At 34.5% G+C, this 26620-nt stretch overlaps 1 protein-coding gene across 50 annotated transcripts in view; it reads right to left on the bottom strand.

The window, feature by feature from the left end:
- The window catches only part of FOXP2 (forkhead box P2), a 509955-nt gene that overhangs the window by 89102 nt on the left and 394233 nt on the right, over positions 1-26620 (bottom strand). For 23 of the 50 annotated variants that reach the window (XM_070264896.1, XM_070264901.1, XM_070264902.1 and 20 more), the window contains one exon: positions 24560-24634. The exons of the other annotated variants lie outside the window; for them this stretch is intronic. In XM_070264896.1, the coding sequence (XP_070120997.1) occupies positions 24560-24634 (75 nt within the window). The remainder of the gene's footprint in view (positions 1-24559; positions 24635-26620) is intronic. 50 annotated transcript variants of the gene reach the window in all.

The raw sequence follows: 26620 nt of genomic DNA, 5'->3' as shown, positions 1-26620 counted from the left end.
ATTATAGCACTGATTTATTTATATATTGATTAAATAAACATGAACAAAAACCCTTTAGTAGGCTAACTATTGGGGATATAAGAATATGAAAGTAATGTCTGGCCCTAAGAAGGGCAGGATGTACAGGAATGACATTCTTGCATTGTTTCTGAGGTAGAATCATCTGCTATCCATATTGGCATGACTAGATGAGATAATTATCGAGTAAGTGCACAAGTGCATATTTTCATAAAGAAATACCTACTCTGCTCCTTCAGTCCAGTGACTGTTGCATGCCTGCTGGTTGAAAGGACTCTACAAGTTTTGATGCACTTGATCAAAGGGCCACCACTAACCCACCAAGTGCTTTTGTAGTCTTTGGATAGATTTAGTCTCTCAGGCACATGGCTTGGGAAATAAATGCAGGCTGGATCTTGGACCCAATTGCCTGGACCTGGTGTTCTTGTGCAGTGTACAACTTACACAATTGTATCCAGTCATCCACCTGGACACACACTGGCTTAGTGATGAAACACAGTTGCCATGTTTGCTGACATTTATGGTGATACCCAATGTCAGAGCCTCTTGCATAAGATTATCAGTATGTAATGATATATCCTAATGAATTGACAAAGAAATAGAGGCTTAAGAATGGACTGTAATGTATGTGACACTGGAAATAAATATTACCTCCGCTTCATAGATAAACAATACTTTGTTTTTAAGAAGATTTAAAAATAAATTCAGTGAAATTATATTTGGGACATTTGAATGGGTTTGCCTTCAAAGAATGGGGTAAGCATGGAGAGGAGGAGGTCAGTGACTGGGCACAGCTGTAGACTCCTGTCAGAGAGGAATACTAGTAAACTATGGTACTCTTTCACGTCTAGAGTTGGTACCTACAACCTTTCAGGTTTACAGGTAATAAACTGACTTTTTTAAAAGGTTGTACACAGAAATGCCACTTTATATTTGCAACCATGATTTCAATTATATAATTTTTATCTCAAAAATTTGAGCATTGAGAGGATCTCCCAGTTTTTTTCACTCAAAAACAAAGGAAATGATCAGGCTGGTTTTTGTGTGTGTGTGTGTGTGTGCGTATGTGTGTGTGAACTGTAATGATTCTGAATTCTTTCTGATTAACAAAGAAAATGGTCTGCTACTTCAGCATCTATGATTACATTACAGTACAATGGAGAAAAGTCACTAATGGGTACCTCTGAGGTCAGGACTGAGACTAGAGCATTCAAATTTGTTTATTAATGAGCTCAGGACAGGGCCCTTCTTCTAGGATGACAAGATTTGTTAATAGAACAAAACGTGAAGTACTGTTAAAACCTTAAACAACCAGACCATCTAAGAATATCATCCTAATGTATAGCCTCTGAAATAAGTAACCCTCTTCCAAATGCTAGGGACACGTCTGGAGGGGAGATAATCAGAAGAGCGGCCAATCTTTCATCAATGGGAGAAAAATGGGATATTCAAGCTGCAGAAAAGAATTACTGCAAATATACGTGCACTTTTGGTCACAGCTTTTTGAGGAAGAAAATATTGTGCATAATAACTCAAGAACGCATTTAACATAAATTATATTTGCATGAATTATGTTTATTCATATGGTCAGATACATAATGGCTTGCTTGATAAATGGCTGATTAGTCTTATAATCAGCCCAAGAAAGACCCGCTTCAAAAAACTCTCTCCTGGGGGCATCTGACTTTCTAGATATTTTCCATTTTGCCTCCGAACAGTGAAATGTTGCCAGATTTGGGCACCCAAAACAGCTCATTCCCAGCTTCCAGTCTGCAGTCTGGCATTGCTTCCTCAGGCTGGGATGCCTAGAGAAGTCGGACAATGGCTCGCCACAAACCTCAGAGTTCCAAGAAGCACAACTAAGTGGCCAGTGCAACAGCCCTCCAAGAAAAGAGAGGTTTTCATAAAGAGAAAATATTTCAAAGGAACCATCATTTCTTTCTTTAATAATATGAGGAAAATGAGATATTTCTGATGAGAAGAAATAATTACTGCAGATCCCAGCACTTTCAATCACTGCGTTTTGATAATGAGACCACTGTCTCCACCTGAGATTCTGCATGGGATGTTCAGATGTGGAACATGCCTTCACTATTAACAAAAAAAAAGTTGAAATATTTCCCTCTTGTTAGGTAGCCTTATTTTGGTGAAACAGGTCTTATTTCTCCACTTCATGCCTTGCCTCAGTACTGTTCCCAGTTCTTATGACTAACTATTTCTTCAAATTGACCTCAATTGTCACATATCCTGGGAAGTTTCCCCTGACTGACTCCCACCCTGAGCTCTGAGTCTGAATACGCAATCCTCGTATACATTCCCATAAATACCTGTACTCTTCTGTATCGTTGATTACACTGTATCACAATGATCAGGCTATTTATCAATTCTTACACCTTTTTTGGCTCCCCATACTGTAATTTAATGGAGATCAGCCTTATGGGTTTCTTTTCTTGCAAGGCTAAACAGAATATTTGCCCCTTATCTGACATTCAACTCATTGTGAATAAAAGAATGAAGTTTTTACAGAGCCATTTACCTCTCTTATATACCAACATAAATATCTCTACCCTTTGTTTACCCAACTTGGTATTTGGGTATCTATATTGCCTCTTGTTGATGAAATTACTGTAAACTCCTTTCAGGAAAAGAACTATTCTAGATTGCGGAAAAAAGAATCTTCAGTCTTTTTAGGTAGAAAGTTCTGAGATCAGTATTATTTCATTGGAGACACAGATCTGTGTTCAGGTAAGTGTTTAATACTATTCTCTTTCTGATAATATAATTAAAAAGGTTTGCGAGTTCAAGAAAATAGGAAAATTAATATAGATATGTAGTGGTTAATTACAACATGGGAAGTTAATACTGTAAAGCCTATGGCAGGAGAGTATTATAATTAAGATAGAGAAATTAAAATAGCATGGCATGTTCACCTTTCTCTCAGTTACTAGGCAGGAATGACCAATTAGGGCAGTATTATATAATCAATTTTATGAATCATAAGGGTGCCTATTCCTTATTATGACTGTTTCCTCATAATATAAGCTCATTATGTTATAAATAATATGCACTTGCTCCTTACAAAGATGAACAGAGTCTTAAAGGTGGAAGCACTGGATTTGAAATCACTGTTTAAAAAAAAATGTCTGCCACTTCTTGATTTTGATTTTTTCTTTTTCTGCAAGCAGTTTACAACCTTGAGAAAATATCTTTAGCTAGTGAATATAAAAATATATATCCAGGTCCATACAATGCAGACTTGATTCTATCTGCTGGCATTTAAAAAGTAAGTAAAACCTCAATTCAGTCTTTAGAGTTTTAATAGAAGTTGGGCCCACATAGGAGGTGTCAACAATATAATTTCAACATATGCATTTTCTTATGAATAAAGACTTTGCTTAAATATCGGACACCTTTCAGAGGCCTTCAAGGAAACATTGGAAGCAAAGGTTTTGCTCCCCAATGCTTGTGGTTTAAATAATCCCATTTATTGGCTCTCACTTGTTATTTTCTGTTTTTGAAACCTTCTTGTTTAATTTCGTTTACCTTACTCATTTTGCTTTATGTATAAGTTATGTAACAATGCAAGAGCTTCAGAGTGAGAATATTCAACACAGTCAGTATCTTTCCCCGATCAACAATACATTCAATCTGTCATCCATTTGCTAAGCTTGGTTGAAACAAAGCACTGATCAGGCAGCTGTGAAAAATGTATAACACTACTAATTGTGATTGACAGCCTAATTAAGTTGGGGGGAGGGGGAGGGGGGGTGGGTAGCCCAAGGTAGATGATCTGCCTCAACCCAGCCTCCCATTAACCCCACACGACACTTAACAAATTTAATAGGTGGACTTGGGATTTCTTTTCTTAAAAGAGTTTGCATTCAATATACTTCATTATATACAGGAATTATGTAGAAATTATTTAAATATTATAATTAAACTGATTATTGGAGAATGCATGTTAATATATATGGTTAAAACAGGCCACACTGTAATATGTAACAATAAACCAACTATGTTATTATTTGCCTTTTGAAATATATGTATATTTGTATCTTCAGTTTTCTGAAAGATGTTTATTTTATAAAATAAATCCTTGTAACTTCACTCAATAGAAATGCTTCCAAAAGGGACATGGAAACTTTTAAAAATAAATTTAAGTAAAGACTTTCATAATATTTAAAGACATAACTTGCCAATGTTTAATGGGTCAATAATGGATAAATATTTATGTAAGGTCTACACTATTTTAGCATCACATAAATAATGAAGGATAGAATCTGTTTGCTTTGCAAGCTGCTTCTCTTCAATCTCATGCATTTGATTGCTAGCTAAATTCTTTATACAAATTCTAGTAATTAAATATGCTATTACATAGTGTACAATAGTGTTTCTGAAAACTGAGTTATAGGAAACAAGACACTCTGTACAAAAGAGGATCTGGGACCAAGTAAATGTAGGAAATACTTATATGTGAAGAGTCAAAATGCATATTTCCATACGATTGGCTTATCTAAAGACATATAAATAGTCTATAGTTATGGAAAACTATTTAACTTCATCAATCGTCAAGAAAGTTCAGATTAAAACAATGATAAGAAGTCCTTTTTTTGATTGGTCATATTAGGGAAGATAGAAAACTAGATAATCTTTAGTGTTGACAAAGAAACAGGGAAATGGGCATGCCCATAAATAAAATGGGCAAGTTTGGCTGGTTGTTCTGTAAATTGGTACTAACTTTCCAAATGGAAGTGTGTACCAAAAATATGTTTACATTTTGATCCAGCAATTCTTTGATGATTGCAATCTAGAAAAAAATTAAGGATGTGAACCTATATACACACACAGATACAGACACACACAATCTAAATTTGGAATATTTTCCTGGGCTACTTTAAAACTTGGGGGGGATAAGATTTTTTTTTCTTTTTGCTTATCTGTATTTCTTACTTTGTCAAAACTGAAGTTTTACAAAGATACCTAAAAATTCCTTGAAAAAACTGTTTGAAATCATTTAACTTAAAACTGCACAGTATACTTTAAAGCCTCTATTTTTAAATAACTGGAAATAAAACCAAAGCAGAAACTATTCAACTCTATGATTTTTAACATTCAATATTCTGAACCTTATAGAATTTATTGATACAGAATCCAAAGAACTGGACAAAGAAAGGTATTTCGACTGACCAAAACCAAAGAGAATAAAAACAAAGGACAGCTCAGATGACCCTCAAATGTTTTATCATTCAGTCCACAAAGATGAACTTGGTGTCTCAATTTATTGCAAGGAAAGATGAGAGCTAACTCATTATTTGAAGAAACCACTTGAGGTGAATGGACATTCACAGAAATATCAAATTGATGTCAAAAGACGCCAATCTTTAACATAATAGAATGCTGCATCACTTTCATCTTCTTAGATATGTTACTTGTACTTTTATTATTGTAATATCCATTGTTCTAAGACAATATATCCTTAAATGCAGAATCCTTAATAGTCCAAAGGGACAGGTTAAAAGTAGTTATAGACTATTATCACTACTTGAAAGTAAATCTAGAGAATAAAGGCTAATCAAGAAGGAGGGCAATATTTACAGATTTGGATTAAAATAGATCAGTAAAGAAAATAGGACATGATAAGTTCAGCAGAAATGGGAGCGACGTTATCTCATGAGAGGTGAAGAGGGGAATATAAATTAAGAATAACCATTTGTATTTGCTTAAAAAAAAAGTCTTCCTAAATAAATGGCATTATGTTTGTGGGAACTCTTATTTCCTATGGTATGTGTTTCATTTTAAATCAAATTAAGGGATACAACAGATTATTCCAGTGATCTAGATATGCACATTGCTAAACATGAGATCAAAATAATAATGTAAAAATATTACTGATAAGAATAATACATGTGAAAACTATTTTGAGAATTACATAAATTAAAAAAGGTACTGTCTTTAAATAATTTCTCGACCAAGAATGCCACATAAATGTCGAAGTGCTACTTCATGTAATCATAACTTAAATTTGGAAAGTAGTTTTTAAATGTAGAGAAATGTTTTATCATCTGGATTATTATCTGATTCAAATCTCATGGGAACTATATCTATATTTAAGAAATACTGTAATAGCATCTCAGTTATTTCTATCTTCTCCCTACGTGGTCCAATATGTTAGCCACTAGACACATATGGCTACTTAAATTTAAGTAAATTAAAATTAAATAAAAGTAAACATTCAGTTCCTCAATCACCCTAGCCATATTCAAGGTTCAACGGGCACATATGGCTAGTGGTTCCTCTGTTGGATGGTGCAGATATAGAATACACTCATCATAGTAAAACATTCTATGGACCTATGGACAGGGCTGCAGAGAACGCTTGGGAGAAACACATGGCCTTTTAAGGAGACTGCAGGCTGTGCAAGAAAAGCCCATATCCATAACCACACTGCAACCCTGCATATAGCTTCTGGGATCATGGTCCACAGTCAGATCAGGAATATTATCCCCATTTTATACACTGAGATCCATGCCCAGAGAGATAAAATGCCTTTCTAGAGGTCATATATATCCACAGTAGACCCAGGAGCTGAACCTAAGTCTAAGGTCTCAGCTGGGGATCACACTCTTTGATGAGGGAGCATACTCTTTGAAAACAAGTCCCTACCTGGCTTCCACTCAAAATATACTGAACATAATTCACTATAAGGTAGGTCAATATAATAATTACTGCCACAATTTTTCTCAAACATTTTGTAATTACTAAAAACTCTAGTGCTGCCACTAACTTAATCTTATTTAATTGGCTGGACAGAAATAATCTCCAAAAATATTTTACACTAAATTTTAGATAAACGTTCAAGGGCTAATTGCATTGATCAATACAGAATAACAGTAAAAGTGTAACAAATTCAGTAAGTCAATCATTGAAAAACCTACTTAACCAGTTACACAGTTTGGGTGAATGAACTATAGTTAAGTTAATCACTGTCCAACGCCTGCACCTCATGCAGCAGGCATAACAGAATTTAACCCACTCTATTTTAGTCAAGAAAATCTTGGATATAAAGCAGTAGTTTTAAGAGACCTTTGAGATATGTGGAAAGAAGATGATTGCTAGACTGGTTTGAGGATAAAAAGCATTTTGAAAAAGGGCACGGTGTCAATAGTAAAACAATTTTGGAAGAGTCATAGTCCTGAATTAACTTTAAAGTTTCTTCTTTTGCTGAGATTTCTGAGTCTATGACTTCCTTAGGAAAAGCACACAAAATAATCATAGTATCTTTTATTAAAAACGAAATAATTATGCCTTATTTAAAATAGATTGGCTGAATTTTCCCTCTTTGTCCAACTGGGCACTTCCTGCACGGCCAAGAAGAAAACACACAGACCTACGCTTTATCCACTTCTGCCCAGATGCGAATTCACCATCCTTCTCCTCAGTCAAACCTACACACTGGCCTGACCCTTACCACATTTTAGCAAAGAATTGGCCAACACTTCTATTGTCAAAGAATTTCCAAGCAAGAAGATTCCTCAAAGGTCATGAGTGGCTCTAATGCTTCTCTGCATAGATCCATCTCTGAGAAGCATCACAGTAGGAACAGCCTTGAGAAGTTTACACAGGACCCCCTAGAATCCCCTCCCTTCTCTCTGTTTTAACAATAATAAAATTATATCAGTGCTGGGGAAGAAAAAGAAAGGTGCCAGCAGAAAAGCAGAAAGTTTGAGAAACAGGGAAGAAAGTGAGCAGATGAAAGGGCATAGACTGACACACAAAAGAGCATGGAAAAATGACGCCCAAAATACCAGTAGTAAATTCTTACTTCCCACAGAACACGAAGGGTAAGGCTGGGCCATGGTACAATCATCAGGGGAAGCAATTAAAATCCACCATTGAGAATGGCTGCAGGACCGTAAAACGCCTACTTCTCCCACACCCCCTTCAAGTAATAGAGCATGCCTCCTCAGAATGATGGCTTTTGCCCCCAGGATGAAGTCTGAGAAGCGCATTACTAGTCTAAGAAAACAAAGCATCCAATATGGTGTTGGAATGTGAAAGATAAGCAGAGCAGAGCTGAGAGCTAACTCCCAGCCTCAATTACAGACTTACAACGTTAAGTTGGCCATGCCAAAGAAACATTGTCTTTACTTGGGCAAAGTTGGCGATTTGGTGGGCTCAGTCCCAAAGTGAAGACCCTCAAGCGAAGCCTGCCTGTCAACACATTCCCATTTAAGGGAGAAGCTTATTATTGAAAGAAATCTACACAACCAAGCAGAGAACATACCCCAGCTCCTAATCCTATTATTCAGCCTAGTCCTTCATTCATATATTGAACTAACAACCAAACAACACTAGGCACTTGAAGAAAATCAATAGCATTAAAAAGAATGAAAAAGACTAACAAATGTAACAAGTAGCAAGAAATGAAACAGGTAATTCAGGTAACAGACGACTGCTTTAAGAATCTTCTAATTTGTATCCTCAGAAAGATTTTAGTGACTTCACAAAATAAAATAGCCTGCTAGCTGTTTTTTTAAAGAGCTATCATATAGTAGAGAATCGACAGACAGAAAAAAAAATACATATTTAAGTTCATTATTTGCATAATAAAGTAAACCACTAGAAGAGCTCAAAATAATAATAGAATTAATAAAAATTGGTGGTGGTGGAAAATTACTAAATTTCTTATCTTTTTAGAGCAGAAAGTCAAGCATATTCTATCTATAGTTGATAAATCAAGAAATAGAATCAGTATGTTCCACATAATAAATGCTGTAGGAGTTACAACCAGTCACTAGGGTGCAAAGACGGCATTGCTTGGATTCAGTTTATTTTAAAGAGTTGGTGGAGACAGCCAACATGTCCTGCTTAAGAGAAATATTCAGGACTCCTTTTCAGTTCCGGAACTGGCACATCTCCTAGCATATATGCAATATGCTTGGAAATCTTTCCAACGGCAAATCTAAAGCAGTAACTAACCACCTGTTTACTGTTAAATGCTCCTGAAAAGCAGTGCCCTTCAGACCCCAAACAGCAACAATCTTGGGGAATATGTGAACTGTAAGTTTACTGAGGGCAAGGGTATTGTATTTTCTATTTTTAAGAAACCTAAAAACAGAGAAACTATTAATGGTGTTTCCTTCTGGGCGTGGGGGAGAAGAGACACTTCTTATCATTTTGGACCATTTGATATATACCTTTTAAACAAGCGCAGGCATTATTTAATTTTTAGAGTATTTTTTAAAAATCTAATTCAACTATGGGGCTGAGACTAGGTGGTTAAAAAACTGAATGAGCTTAAAATAAATACTAAAGACACTTTAAAATGAGGGTGAGAATGTCAAAATCATCAATAAGACACTAAGAATGATGGATTTTAATATCTCACCAAATCAGCAGCTGATTTGAACTCTGAGAATCTATTGTGTAACCAGTGAGAGAATGGCTTCCTCTCCTCACACAGGTTTAAGAAATACTTCTGTATTTCTACCCTTTACTATGCCTTTACTCAAGTATTTTATTCACATATTGGTGAAAATACTGACAGCAGACATCAGTCTAACCTAATTGAATTAGTCACAATTTCAAGTATTACTATGGTTTTATGTGTTTAAAGTTCGTTCATTCAAACAATTAAAGCTAGAACTTAATAAGAATAATGAAATATCTAAAATCTGAATATGAATTAAATAATGAGTATCTACAAAACTCAGCATTTAAATAGTAATGTGTAATCAGGCTTTAATAATACTAGAACTAGCAGTACTTTGTTAGTAAAACTGCCTTTACTAGCACAAATTATGATTTACAAATGCATGGCAAAAGCAAGAAATTTTGAGGGAGTTCAAGAGAAATTGTTTATAGTAATCAATACTCAGAACTTTTTTTAAGCATTAAGTAGAACAACAACAATATGAACCATTGTTTAGAATCTTGACATTTTGATATATTTCAAAAGATGGTTCTGGGAAAAAGCTTCCTTCAAAAATCTCAGTTAAGATAGAAATACATCAAATCAAATACTGATAGTATCATCATTTCAGAATCAGGAAATAGAAATAATTTAAATTAATATAACATATGGAAGCACTTTATTCATTTTAAAAATATCACATAAAATCAAAGAAATGGTTAACCACTAACACTATGACTAGTCATTATTAAATGTATTATAAGATGCAAATATTCTTAAAATATATGTGCATATTTAATGCACGAATTAAAGTTATCAAGCATTCTGTAAAGTGTCATTTAATTTAACAAATGATAATAAGGTATTTATAAATGGAATCTTCATAGAAGAGTAAACATCACTAAAACTACTTCCAATAACTGATATTATTTGTGGGATGTAGGGAGGATAAAGAGATTTTACTATAATCTTTTTACTCCTGAAATACATACAGGACATATCAGAGACTAACTGATACAAAACTTTTAACATCACACTGTAAGTAGGCCTTCTTCAGTTCAACCACTGTATCTGACAGTCATGAGTTACCAGGTAAAATGTCCACTCAAGCAAGTGAGTTGCATTTTGTAGCCAAAACTCCGAAAATATGATATTACTGAAACTATCTTACCTTTAAACACAATTTGCTCAAAACAACTGGATTGTGCACAGTTTTGTCTTTGACACACATACAAAACAGCCAAATAAATAGCGAAAACTATGCTAAACATAATCACAGAGCATAAAACTGTGTTTTCCTCAGACTTTTTTTTTTTTTTTGGAGGAAGATTAGCCCTCAGCTAACTACTGCCAGTCCTCCTCTTTTTGCTGAGGAAGCCTGGCTCTGAGCTAACATCCGTGCCCATCTTCCTCTAGTTTATACGTGGGACGCCTACCACAGCATGGCTGCCAAGCAGTGCCATGTCCGCACCCGGGATCCGAACCAGCGAACCCCGGGCCGCCGAGAAGCGGAACGTGCAAACTTAACCGCTGCGCCACCGGGCCGGCCCCTCAGACTTTTAATTATTAAACATTACAGCAAACTATAAAGATCCCAAATATTTCTTTACATTATAAATGCATTTGCACACTATCTTGTAGCACTTTAAATATATACTTATATACATATCTGCATTTTAAAACAACGGACAGAATGTTCATTTTTTCCTAGCTCTGCTCTGGAACAGTGCTTCTTCATCTTCGACGAGCACATGAATTAGCTGAGGATCTTGTTCAAGTGCAGACTGTGACCCAGTGGGTCTAGGGCGGCCTAAGATTCTGCATTTCTAACAAGTTCCCAGGTGATGCTGTCGGCCCGTGGAACACACTGTGTAGACAGGCTCTTGAATGAGTGTTTCCCAGTGTCGACTAATCCTCAGAATCATCGGCAGCACTTTGTAGAAATACAGATTTTCTGACCCTTCCACTGAAAATAATAAATCTCTATGTTTAGGTGAGACTCAGAAAAATATGGCCCAGATGGTTACCTAAGTTTGGGAAACACTAATTTAACGACTGGTAAACTTAAAAACTCTCTCCATTCTTTAATGACTCACTATTTCTCATAATGTTACCATGCTTCAAAACTTTTCTTGCTCAGTAAGAAAAAACTACCATTCGATGGTTCATGGAGAAAAAAATTGGATATTGCTTAGCATTACGTTTTCACTCAAAACTGTACTTCCTTCCTGATTTTATGAAGAAATATTTAGATGAAGCACCATGGACAACAGAAGAAAAAAACTGCACACAAGCAAAGCAAAAGGAAATTACTCTTTTAGTACTTACTATGTGCCAGACACTGTGCTAGAAGCACTTGCGTGCATTTCTCATTAAGGAAAATGGAAAAACAAAGTAATTTTCCCCCAAAGTAATCATAATCTAGAAATGAAAAAAGTGAAGCACCTTTGCATTCCCCACAGATTTTACTGTAGCCAGATGAAACTACCTCATCCAGGACAGGATACGGGCTCTATGAACTCTACCACCGGGAAGCAGAGAAGAGAGAGCGACTGGAGCGGGCACAGGTGTGGCGGTGGGAAAAGCCTGGGCATATTTAGTGCAGAGTGAACATTTTGATTATTTTTGAGACTCAGTTAAAAATAGGAATAACAAGATACATGGTAGGAATGGGAGAGTTTAGAAAAATAGCACAGACTCTAGAATGTCAAATAAGAATTTCAACTATCAAACTGAAGAGAAGATTTAATAAGAATAGAAGAGTTAATGAGAGTAAACTGTTGGTTCAAGAAAAATAAGAAAATGTAAACTAATAGGAGAAATATAGGAAGTTGTCAGAATTGAAAAAAAAATCAATTTTTTGAGAGCATAAGTTGGAACATTGCCTGGTGATTGTCAAATCCTTTTTGTGTTCTTGTCTGAAGTGGGCGGAGCTGAAAATCCCCGGTTTATAAGGAGGTGGAGAAAAGCGAAGTCAAGGTGTTCAAAGCAGCTAAGATGATTGAAATATTAAGGCATTCTTCTAATGAGGAGGGTGGAGGGAAAGCTTTCTTTTAAACGATGTTTGTGTGGAGTAATTAAAAAACCCAGGAAAATGTCAGGTGGTCTGACGTAAAGGAGACATCTTGGAGTCAGACAGAACTGAATTTGGCTCTCGACTCCATCATTTACTAAAATGGGACTCTTGACAAGTTATTTTACTTCTCAGTCATGCTCAGTTTCCTCAAGAGAAAAAACATGTGTAAAAAGGTATAGTAAAAATTACTGCAAAGGGTTGCTGTACCTTACAGAGTGGGCTCTGCCAAAATGACCATCTGACATACTTGATACTTTCACCAAAACCCCAGGAAAGGGCCAAACAGAAAAAGGATTTATTTCAGTTTGGACAGCTTCAAAAGATTTGCTTAGCAGGGAGTTGAAAACTAAAAAATGGAAAAGGATTCTGGTCAGCACGTTAAAATGAATTATTTTTGGTAAGAATGATATAGAAACTTCTTGCTCAGAAGTCACAATGCTATTTGGAGATATTACACGTCCAATCGTTTACCACCAATTCCTGAAATTCTACTATTTAAGGTTCACTTTGTAAAGCAGAAATATTAACTGCTATAAACAGGCCCCTAATGCAGGGCCCCTATTTATGTCTTTTCGTTTTTATATTATTTACTTATAATGCTTTCCTTGTGCTTTAGTTCTGATTTTATGAATAAAAAGAAAAGAAGGTTTTTTCATTTAAGGATATGTTATGCCGTCATATCTTTGTATCCATACCGTATAGTACTAAACGCAGAATTAGGCAGTTAAATGTATGTCTAAAGACAATTTCAGTGATTGGTTTATTGGGTTGCTTTTAAAATTTAAAACTGTCAATACAGTGAAAAAGAGACTATCATAATATTTCTGCATATATTTCATTCCATTTACATGTTCTGTTTTCACTAAAAGGTTTTTCTAAAAAGTGAAAAGCTTTATTTTATTAATTTCTAAAAAGTAAGCAATTACTTAAAAAGTTAAAACCTTAATGTATCTAAATGTTTCATAAAATAATTAACATTCTTCAGATTTAGATTAATCCATCTTAAATTTCTGAGGGGAAGGAAAGAACACTCACATTGTGACTATGTTACTAGAGTCTCTTATGAGAAAATAGTTGCTAAATGTTAACTCAAATGAGTAGTTATTCTTCTGGCTAATAATAACATAAAGTATAACAAATGTGGTGAGAGTAAAGCTGTTATAACTAGAAAATTTTAATGACCATGAATATACCCTTCCCATCTTTCATACAGTTCGTTCTAGAAACAGGAATCCCTAAAACGGCATATAAAGTTCAAATTTAGATGTCATGACACTGGGGGAAAGGGACACAACAGGAGTCAAAAGGTATAAACAGATTTAACAAATAATATGAGAATTAATAACCTAGCTATGAGTTTACGCACCTTTAAATTTCCATCCAATTCAGATGAGAGTGGGTTTCTATTCCCTTTAAAGATGAATTTCCACATTCTGTGCCCTTGATGCCAGCAACATACTCCTCATCATCTTTCAGACTTTGTTTCAACTCTTTAATCGTTTCCTTCTTGCATTTTTAATCTTTTCATCTCCACTGCCCCCTCTTCCCAAGACCTTTCCTCAATTTTACTGCCTCTCAAGCTCCCATCCTATTATCTCCCTTTAATCAGCATCCTCCCCAAAGTACTAGCGTATACTACCTGTCATTCTTACATATACTCTCTTAGTTACCATTCAAATCACTGTCATAGACTATATGGTTTTGAAAACACTCTTGACAAATCTAATGACTTTCTTCATGCCTCATTCCACAGCTTAAAACTACCCTTCAGTCTGTGATAATGCTTTTAAAAAAAATCTCTTCTATTGTCCTTTGACTGCTGGCTCCTGGTTCTCTACTGTCTTACAGATTCTTGACTGGATTCTTGACTAGATTCTTGATTCTTCTTTCTTCCCTTACCCAGTGTCTCGTCTTACAGCTTCTCTGTGGTTGTCTTCCTTTTTACAATCTCTTTCAATATTATGGACTAGTCTTCTGCACATGGTACGACTTCCAAAAGTGCATCATCTCCAACTCATTGCTAACTGCCAGCCAAACATGGATATTTCACTGGCAACGCAAATATCATTTCTCAAACAGCACTTATTATCACCCCCACCTACCTACTACCTACCATCAGATCTGCCCTTCCTGTGTTCTAGATAGCACCAGGTTCACAACCAGCCAAATACAAATATCCAGGCGCAAAATTCCAGAGATCTCATTTTTTTATTTCTCCTACTGTCCACATACCTTGTAAAATTGAAGTGTTGTATTCTCTCTTAAATCTGCCTTTTTATTGCCTTATTGTGTCCTTCTCCTAACTAAGATTACCATTATTATCTTTTTGGACAACATCCTCTAACTTAGACACATAGACTCCAATGTTTTTCTAGTTGCAATCAGTTCTTCCTATTGCTCCCAAGGATATCTTAAAATAGGATAGTCTAGTGATGTTACATCCACTTCATTGCTCAACATCTCACAACATATTTAAGATCCTAAAAAAAGCCATTCAAAGCTTCAAATTTTGGCCATGGTCCATAGAATTAAAGACTACAGATGCCAACATTTCCCCATAATGCTCTCCAATGCCCCAGATAGATTCTCTACCTTGAAAACTACCTATCCTTTTCTTTTCTCTCTTCTGTAACTTAGCTTATTCTGTTCCCAATGTCTGAAATGCTCTCCACACTTCTAGTGTGATGAACTTCTGTTTTGCTTTGTTTCAAAACCTTACCTCAAATAAACCTCTTCCATCTACCTGTCCCTAATTCCTTAGAATGATGATTAAATCTCTTTTTACAAAAGTTTGCATTGATTTTTGAGTCCTAAATTATATATTTCCTGTCTTCATAGTCTAAACTTCTTAAATGTAGGTGATTACTTATCATTCTAGTGAAAACTTTTTGTAGCGTTGTGACTTATACATAGTATATGTTCAGTGAATATGTGTTGAATGGACTGAGTCCCAGGGGTGTGTGTAAGAAAAGGTCCCAAAGTGTGGATTGGATAATACAGACATAACAAGATCAAAAGAGTGACTAAGTGTAAACTACATTGGTAAAAAACCATTCATGTGGGATAGTAATTGAGCTGAGCCTTGTATAACCAGTAGAATTTGATAAGCAGAAGAGAAGAGAGGAGGCTACAGAGTGCTAATAACATAAGAAAAGGAATAGAAAAAATTTTAAAATATTCTATATTTGCGAACAGAGACTAGATACATCAGCCAGGACCCAAAGTTTTTGTTTGTGAAATAGTAGGGGATAAGGTTGGGAAAGAAAAAAGAGCCCAAATTTTGGAGGGCACATTATTACAAGGCTTAGGTTTATAAAGCTTTATTCAGCAGAAATTGGGCAGCTATTAAAGACTGTACAAGTCACGAGAAATAGGAATAGGAGCAATTATTTATCCTGCGATGCTATCAATAAAAAAATATGTGCTAATTAACAAGGGTGGAATTGATCATTCCAGGTACTTTTTAGGACTTTTTTGGAATCACAATTTCTCAACAGAATTCTAATCTCTGTTCTCATTTCTATAGCTTTCAGCAGTCAATTTACAACAAGTGCTATGAATATATTTTACAAGATCAAAGTTGTATGTTACGTATTTAGTGTTTTCATCTAGTCAATTCAAGCATCCATTCTGAGCTTTACCTATTTAAATGTTTGATATTTCAATATCAGTCTTAAAGTCTTGTCCTCTTTTCTTTGTATTTTAAGATGGCATAACAGACCTGCGAATCACTTATTTTCAATTGTGAAGACATACTATTTGTCAGATGGACAGTAAACAGACAACCTGAAAAGCCAGGGAAAGCCTCTTTGTTCCTCCATAGAGCTACTGATCTTGCTTGGATGTGTAGTCTAAATAAAGGGAAAATGACTGTAAAGTACTGAAACCTTGTAACCATTAAGCTTATTCCTTTAAATGTTAGGAACCAAATTAGGAATGCCCTGTATACCTTTAAAAAAGTGTCTTCTTTCTAGCTGAAGTCCTATGTAAGCAAAAATCAACAGTCAGGGATTTTATTATTCACTTTAAAATGTTTCTGGGGGAATCCTTGAAGATCCTAGAACTCTTCGTTTCTAAAACCTCAACTTATAAATAAAACTCTCTCATAGGTCTGATTGAGACCCTAAAAGTGTCCTCAACAAACCACAACTAGTCAAGTAATACACGTGGTAATGTCAAAAGTAATCATGAAATCTGGTTTTCGAAACTTTTTCATAGGTAAACGTGCCTAGCAACATTTGGAAAAACTGAGTGATTTCCTTATTTCACAGATACATAGAATTAAAATTAAAATACACAGGCTGCCAAAATTAATACATACCAAGCATGGCTCAAAACTAAAGAGCTATCAGATCATGAATAGCTCCCCTTTGAATTCAACTAATAATGGAGAGATATTTAGGGAAATCACTTAGATTCTTTAGTTTTCTCCACTATGAAATAAAGGAGTTGAATAGATGAACCATAAGGCTCCTTTTAGCTAAAAGATTCTATCAGTCCATATAAGATGGAAACACATGTTGGGTAGATATCCCCTCCTCTTTGTTTTGGCAATGCAGTAACAGGGTACAACACTTCTAATAAAGCAGAGTGACTACTCAGGTAATACATAAAGGGACAAGGGTGGACATGCAAAAAGAGTATATTTTCCAGCCTTAATATAAGAGTGTTTAAGAGATATGCAACTTACAGGCAAAGGATTTAGGCAGAAATAGGGATAAAACAACAGTACCTCTGTTACTCATATTATTTTATTTCTTTAATTTTGTATTAATTACTTAGCTATCAGAAAAACATCCATTAGGTATGCATACGTGATGATTTAGAAATATTAAATTCCTAAACTTTTAAGCTTATTTACCAAATTTTGATGACATAATTTTGCAACACTCTCTTCCTCTAAAATTACACAACCACATGTGAATTTAAGAATTATGCTTGATTTAATGAGAATTTATCTCTGAGATATTTACTTGATGCCTCTCCTTCACTGTCATATCTCTTAAGATATTCTTACTTAAGAGTACATGAGTAAGAACTCTTAAGTTCTCTTACTCTCATTCTATATTGTCTGTTTTAAGCCAGACTAAACAAAATTTTACATGTAAAATTCTAAATTAAAACTAAGATAATATATTGTTATTCTTAAAATATTAAATATGCAAACTATGTAATCTGGAGTATGATGTTATAACCAGTACTCTGGATTTGAAAGGTAGATTACTTCTGCCAACATTACAAAATATCTCATACTATCTCTCTTAAGAGAGAATGGGAGGAAAATATGCTGGAATGGTAATTATGACTTCAGGGAAAAGAGCTTAGGAACACGGTTGCAAGAGCCTGAGCACTTCATGCTGTTCTTTAATGTTAAATACGGCAAAAGTTCCATCTTGAAATCCTTAACTTGGTAGAAAACTTTATTTTTATCTTATCAGCTGTGTGAATCTATTTGCACCAAATTTATTATCCTTATGTTAAGGAATATAATTAACTGGAAGTAAACAAGTGCAATTCCATCTAAGTTGTATGGTGGATTATATGATTATAGCATGACAGAACTCTGATAATAATGAGCTTTGTGCACTGCATTGGATAAAGATTTAAGTACAGCATGCAGTTTCAGGTTTAAGTTTTAATGTCAATGGGAATCACATACCTCTTTATGTGATATGCTATATATTATTATTATATTATATAATGTATATAAATATATATATTTATATATTATATATAAAATTATATGAACAATTCAGTTATTTAGAAATGTTTTCGAAGTAACTATATTGCCATACGAATGGTGCTGGTGATAAAAATTTGATTTTATAGTTTGTTAATCTTGTGCATAACAAATAATTCATTGGCCTAATGAAAATTACAAATGTAAAAAATTTAACTTCAAAAAGAAGAGAAAGAAAAATGAATTGCAGATAGAACGCAATAAAAACGCATGCACATTCTTTTACACAATGGGTCATTGAGATATGCATGTGTATGTATGTTTGTGTGTGTGTGCACGTACTCACAAGTCATGAGGATTTATACACTAGGAAGTCTTGTTTTCTGTGCCTTTCACTGATGCTAAGATGACGTGGAAATATACAAGGAACAGAAATACAAATAACAAATATGGAATACACATTTCGTAAGTGATGTTCAGAAATATTCAAGAACTATAGGGTGAACTGTTAGAAGTTAATGCAGATTATATTTCATATTTGTAGAGACTATCACTAATAGCTCATTATAAATAACTTTAAAATGTGAAAGGAAAAATATAGTCTGTCCAAATGGGCACCATAAATTCACATTATTGTCACATACACATCCTAGCACCTGTATCAATTTATTTGATGAAAAATATATTAACAACAAAACCAGACAACTAAATAAATAATCCTTTCATCAGCCCCTGATTTCTGCCATACTAATGCTTTGCTGAATCATCAAGGGGAGTAAATTATTCATTATAAATTTCAAAGAGGAGTCTCCATTGAAAAAGCTCTGCTACTGGTCCTTCTTGGAACCAACATCAAGAGAATTCATGGCAGTCTCAAATATTGCAATAAATAGAAGGTGAGAGGCAATCACTCAGGAGAGGTGCCTAGAACGAACTAAGCTCAGGGAGCCACATCCCAGCTGAGTGAGGTGTGTAAAGCTAATTATTAATATCTTAAATTACACTAGGAAAGAAAAAGACTAATCAAGAAGTTGCATACGAATGTCAACCAAGGCTTTAAAAACAGAAACTTGTATTCTATTTTCCATGAAGAATCTGGTAGGTTTTTAATAGTAGCCCTAAATATGGTCACTATATTGTAGCTTTATGGCATTAACAAAATCAGCTGTAACATAAGTGTTCGAAATATTTGATTATCTTAATGTCTATTTCATACCAAAGGACCTAGTATACTACTAATACTTTCATAAAGTGAGTAAAAACTACTCAAAATGAAAATGATGAATTAACAAATATAATTTGTATTGCTTCATAGTAAATTCAAATTTATACTAACACAACTTTACACTAATAGCAAAGACTTAAATCTTGCAACATAGGTCTTATAGAAAGGACTCTCTAAAAAATTACCATAACATTGTCCCTGGTTGATTGTCTTCAGCATGTCATTTAAAATTATCAATATTACTACTAAGTAGTAATTTATGTTTACCTCTGGGTTGGTCTCTGCCAATACATCTATAATAGAGAAAAAATGACATTGGAGGTAATCTGGCACTACCACATGTATTTTTTAACACATATTTTCACGTGTCCTAACTAGATACAAACAAATGAGGGGACAATCACTTTTCCTAATTTTTTTTTTTTTTTTTGGCTGGGAAAGATTTGCCCTGAGCTGACATCTGTTGCCAATCTTCCTCTCTTTTTTCCCCCTCCCCCAAAGGCCACACACATAGTTGTATATTCTAGTTGGAGGTCTTTCTAGTTCTACTATGTGAGCTGCCACCACAGCATGGCTACTGACAGACGCGTGATGTGGTTTCACGCCTGGGAACCGAACACAGGCTGCCAAAGCAGAGTACTGCAAACTTTAACCACTAGGCCATCAGGGCTGGCTCTCCTCACATTCTTTAACCACAGTTTTCCTTGGCTGCCAGAAGGACATCATTTAGGTCTGGTGAGGCAGGGTTCTTTCTCTTCCACTTAGCTATGTTCTGCCCAACAAATCAGAATACATTTAGATAACACTGATTTTTGTGAGTGAATAAGTCAGTGTTCAACTTAAATTAATGAATGTAAAGACTTTCCTCTCAGTAAAGAACATTTCCATCATCTTAGCCATGACCCAAGGTACAAGACCCAGTGCCTCTTATTTAAAGTTAATACCAAATATATATTTAAATTTACATCAAATAGAATTGCATTTTTAGTCCAAGCAAGAGTATACTGATGCTACTACAGATACTGACTTGAACATCTACTTCATACATTGTATGTGTTAGTCATCATGCTAAGTACTTTTTGAGGTTATCAAATTTAATCCCAATACCACCCTATGAGGTAGATACTAATCTTACAGATTGAAAGCATGAAGTTAAAAAGGTCTAGTAATTTGCTCAGTATTCAATCTAGAAAGCTGATTTTAGAGCCCTTGGGATAGATTATTTGGTGCTATTACTTGGCTAGAATGTATGTAAAGCCTAAAAAGAGAGATGAATTTGGAATGGAAGAGATTCTTAAAAATCATCACTATCCCCTTTTCTTATTTCCTCCAGTCCACACTTCCCATCAAAATGAAACATTCAGGGGGCAATCATAACAGAATAAAGATCTGTAGAGGGAAAGATCCAAAGTAGTCAATGTAATATAATTTGAATGGGATATAAACTAGCTGGACCAAGACCAGCCAAAGCTCAATTTTAGTTTGTATGTCCAACAAATCTTGTTCAGCAAAAATATTCATTTGACCCAATGCCAAAGGTTTTGAAAATAACACCCCAAAGACAAAGACTCTAAGCATTCAACATAATTGCCTTAGCACTTACAGCTAACAGGCAGAGTCCTATGTAAAACAGTATTCACTTAGGGGTAAAAACCTGTAGGCAAGACTAACAACAAGATTATCTGCAGGTAGGTATTAATGAAGCCATTCAGGCAGATGAGGTGTAAACAGGGCCTAGTTACTGGGAGTGAACTTGGGTTACTATTGCATGGTAGGGAGCCAAAGACTGTGAAGTTTAGGATCTTGACAGAGTTAGCCATTTTCAAAGCTGTCTGATCTACGAGGGAAAAAAGAAAGGCATCTATCCTATTACTAAAGTTTGAAAGAAAAGTAAAATAAGTGAAGACTTTTCCAGATTAAAGTTAAATATACACCATTTGAAAAAAATGAGTGTAAAAAGCAAGTATTGAAAAGTAATCTCTCACAATGAAGCTCTCTTACTCTCATATTTTTGTCCTCTAAAGTCAGAACTTAATGCTTGGTCCAATAAAAATCAAAGTTATAATAAGGATATTATATTATTACTCTTAGAATATTAAAAACACATAACTTATGGAGCCCAAACATTTCTTTTAAATACAACAGGTAGACAGAATTTACGATTATAATTTTCAGGTAGAGATGATATAAGCCAGTACAATTACAACCATCCAGTATGCCAATGAATGAGCAGAGGCACAATAAATAGAGTCTACTAGGGGGTACACAAAAGTATCACTACTGTTCAACAACATGACAATAAGGAGGCACGATACTCAGGTGATGGCTAATGTCTGATGGCTACTTGCATACCACAAGACCAGAAAGTACTCTGCTAAAATATATTTTTATTGCATCTTTTATTCGGAACTTGATACAATAAATACTTGAAAGACAATGGTATAATGGAGAGTTTTTGACAAGTTTAATGTCAAATATGTAACATTACTTACTTCTTTAAGGTAATTTGAGTTTTAAGCTACATTTGGTAATTTTAAGTGACTTTTTCCCCCTGAAATTTATGGCAGTTTACTTCAGGCTTCTTAATAAACTTACAGAATTTTGATTTTTTAAGTGAAAGGGGAGGGAGTGAAAATTAATGTAATCTGCCACTTTGGAACACATGCCTGAAAATTTTGGCTTTTTATTCAGGAAAGTTGATCAACCATGGACATAGTACGTATGATATTAAATTAATCCATTGATAGGGCATTATGTAAGATCTCTCAAAAATTTGAGAACTATCACAATGATTCACAATTTATTATAAATGCCAGTTACATAGATTATACAGGAACATGGTGGGCTTTAGGTATCCCTAGACATCCTTTCTATACTGTTCTTCCTTTTAGCCCACGAGTAAACTCATGGTGCTCCAGACTTAGTGGAGTACCTCTCAGCATACTGGTACTCATAAAATTTAATAAATACTAAGAGACAGCCACGCCCATAACACTGAAATTGTCAACTATGAATAATAAATAGTATTTCTTTTAGTTTGCATCTTGATTTTAAGTCACATTACGTAGCCTTGTTAGCTTGCAGAAAGTTGATATCTAATGTAATCAATAAAGGAAAATAAACACCTGCTTAATAATTTTCAATGCTTCCTTTGTGTTGTGAAGCCAAGAAACATCATTTACAAAGTCACTCAGTGAGTAATTTGAAGTATTCACTTTGCTGCGCTGCAGGGACGGCAAACACCTGGTCCAAGCACTGCCATGCTCTCTTTCCCCACCAGCCACAGCAGACCTCACTAATTCATCCTGGTACTCTTTCTGTCCTGGAGACTAACTGCAGTCTCAGACACACGGAATAACCTCAGACCCCTATTCAACACAAGACTCAAGGCAGTCACGAACAATTTGGCATACCTTTGGAAAGACCAATACATTGGTGATCACAAACTTGGGCCATAAATTCAGCTTTGCCATTCATAAATTACATGGCCTCTGGTGAGTCATTTAATTTCTCTGTGGCTCATTTTCTTTCTTAAAATATGTCAGTGAAAATATAAAGATCAGATGCTGTTGATTTATTTTTACATCAGTAGAATAGAGAATAACTTTTTTTTAAATGGTAGAGGTAGTTTTAGATAAAGAACAAACACTATTATTAGGTAAGCCAGCTCACTCTTCAGTGTAAGGAAAACAATTTTTCCATTGGGATTATTTTAGAAAAAAGTATTTAGGAAGACTGCCTCTTCCATTTTTAATGCACTGTTTTTTTAAAGTATATTTTTGGATGAATCTTTTTTATCAAGTTAAAGTATACGGTTATTTTTGAAGTTTAACTCAAATTTACCTTCCTTCAAAATATACAGAGAACATTTAGAAATTAAGATTACTTTAGTCCTTCACATAAATTCACATCATTTTAGCAAAATTTACTACTACTATTTTTGCTATTTTTTCAAATATTATAATTGCAAGGAAAGCTTAGGAGGGGCAAACACTTTAGGATTAAAATCGAATGAAATCCCAAACTAGGCAATTTCAGATCATGATGAAACCTGCTTTTATGTACAACATTTATTACCAATCCTCTGCATTCACTATTTGCAGAAAATAGTACGTTAGTGCTGTTTCTGCTTCTAGTTTTGTTTCACATGTGACATTTTAAAAAATGTTTCATGTTTATATATTTTCCACAAAGAACAGCATTCTATATCAATTTGACACCAGTTTTATTGAGAAAAATCTCTTTCTTTTTTTAACCAAGCTATGAAACTACATATTTATTCTTCATTCAGGAAAACACTGATTATCTCTTTATAAGAGCCTTAGCTGTGTTGTGTTCGATCAATTATAAATTATGAAATATTTTATACAGGGTAGTAAAAATAATAAATTTGGGGTGAGTCGATTTAGGAATACTCTACTCCATGTAAACTAAGCAAATATATCAATTCTTAAGGAAACAAGCAAAAATTCTATATATGAAAATATATGACTTACATATTTGAGATTCCTTAAGAATACAGATAGTATCCATGCTAAATAGAAACATGAAGTTGCTCTATTTAAAAATTCTTGAATGGCCACTTCAGGATTGCTATTCATTTCCAAGGCTAACTGGTATGTGAACTGGGTCACGAAAGCAATTTTCATTGAATATTATAGTATAAAGAGACAAATTACACTCTGGTGACAGAATATGTAAAAAAAAAAAAAGGCCTTGGCATATTTATATGGTAACTTGCAGAACATGGAACAGTAACTTTCTCCCAAAATACGGATTGTATCTATCCATAATCTCTATCCACTCATTTTTTGCATATCAATGCTATCTCATGAAATTATTCCTAAAATTCAAGAAAAGTGTAGTGGTGATACAGCCATATGCCTTTATATATTTAAGGTAAACTTTAACGCCATTAACTCAGAGAAACTGTGAACTGTACACTTGATGAAACATAACTGAAGTGGGAATATAAGAAGTAACAGAAAACCAACTAATTACATCTATATCTTACATTAGTCATCTCTTGACTATTTGCATCAATGGAAGGAAGTAGCCAATAGAAAATCACGGATAATTCAATTAGTGGGATTGGGTCTATGGCCTTGTGCTCAGCAGCCAAATTTCTAATTGCCCAATGTAACTTACTGCAAATGTGTTGTGAGGATGCCCATCACCAGAAGAGTGGCCACAGACACATAATTTTGTTTCTGGAAGCAATTCCTAGATTAAACAAAGAGAATCAGGAGTTGGCTTTTTTTTTTTTCAACCTTAAGGTCTATGCTAATAATTCACATTATCATTTAAAAATATTTTTTGGATTATTTTCTTGGTAGGTCAAGGTAGACAAGACTATTCTATCTTTGTCTCACTTATAATAATATAGGTTTTAAAAATAAGAATAATTTGGCAGATGTGACGTTGAACATTTGAACATAACAAATTAACCACCAACCAAAAAATTCGTTGATTATCTACTGTGATCTTGACTTAGAAATCTCCCTTCCCATTTCTAAGCTAAAGTTATGGTCAATGTCAATAAATACTCCTACAGATTTAAATGGTACTGTGATTTTACAGTATGGGATGGCTAAAACTTTAATGATTTTTTGAAAAAGGTAACTGCGGAGTTGTAGTCAATCATAATCAATACAAAGAACATAAATCCTGTCTTCTCATGGAATGTGAGAACAATCACAAGAATCTCTTTAAACAAACTGCCTTGGCCAAGCATTATTATAACACAAATATTGCCATTAAATATATAGTTAAGACTACGGAGCCAAACTCCATAATCTCTGCTAAAACCTGTTGAACTGTGCCGTTTGTATTGTAAACTACTCTATACACTCAAATGTATAGTTTGCATTTTTATCTGTAAAAGCAAAGTGATTATTTATTGATAAATGACAAGGAATGTCATTTTTTACCTAAGTAGCATTAGACATTTCAAAGATTTTGTCTGAAGGGCAAAAGGATTACACTGCATTTGAATAGACTATGTGACAACGCATCCTTAGACTTCATGTATGATATGAAAAGACGATCCCCATTCACAAGATACACAAGGGAAATTATATCAGAAAAGAAAAAAAGCAGCGAAGGAGGTGGTAGGGGTGTCAGGGAGTATTTGTAGTGGTTTGATGCATGTAAATATTACATCTTATAAATAATTCTTTTCGAATACATCTCTGAAGTTCAGGGGCTCTGTTTAAGAAATGGATTGTATATGCTTTACATGACTATATGCCATTTTCTTCAAGATAAGAGCAACATTAATTCAAACAGGAAAAATGGCTTCCAAAATATCTTTTTCTTTCAGCTTCCTATGAAGACGTATGTCACCTGATGCTAGCAGATGAAGACTAGGGAAAAAATGTTCAAGTTAGATTTTACTGTCAGAATCCAACAAACACGTTTTCATCTAAATTATTTTGTCAACAGCCTTGTAGTACCCTTGCTAACCTTATTTGGCACCAGTGCATAATTAGATACACAGGGGTGTGACTCCAATTGAAGGTGTTGGCATTGTAGCACTCTGTGAAAATATTAACTATGAGGTTAACTCCAATTTTCTCTTCTTTAATTAAATGCACATGGTACTAATGAGGTAACCTACTGTTCCTTGATAGCACTAATTAGCTAAGAGGAGAGTACACTCTCACACTGCAATTTAAACCTAAAAATAAGGTTGAAATATGCTAATTGCAGGCAATTTAAAACAGTACAAGTTGAAGAACTAGTCATAATAAGAGAAACCGACTGCTTTACAGCTAGGCAGCTGTAACTTTGGTTAAAATCAAAACAAGCCACATGATTTTTGGACTGCTATTTAACAAGGTCATAAGCATCCTAAAAAAAGGAAATGCTACTCCTTACCATAGCAATGAACCAGACTAACAGAAAAATCCTCAGATCAACACTCATCTACGTAAAACCAAAAATAAGTGAGCATCACAAGAACTCCAAGGTGCCATGGCACTATTATTTATATTTAATCCTGAAAATTCAACTCCATAAATAAGCAACATCTCCTTAAACTCTTTCGAGAGCACACAAATTAAATAAAATATTGTAATTTGTGCTTGCAACATAGACAAAACATGGTGGGGTGTCGGAGATCTGCCATCACATTCATAGGGTCAGAGGGAAGATACAGGGAGGAGGAAGCCTCAGCACTTGAGGAATACACAAACGGGAAATGTCCAG

Source organism: Equus caballus, chromosome 4, assembly GCF_041296265.1.
Source record: "Equus caballus isolate H_3958 breed thoroughbred chromosome 4, TB-T2T, whole genome shotgun sequence".
Lineage (NCBI taxonomy): Eukaryota > Metazoa > Chordata > Mammalia > Perissodactyla > Equidae > Equus > Equus caballus.
This window is presented reverse-complemented; position numbering and strand designations above follow the sequence as displayed.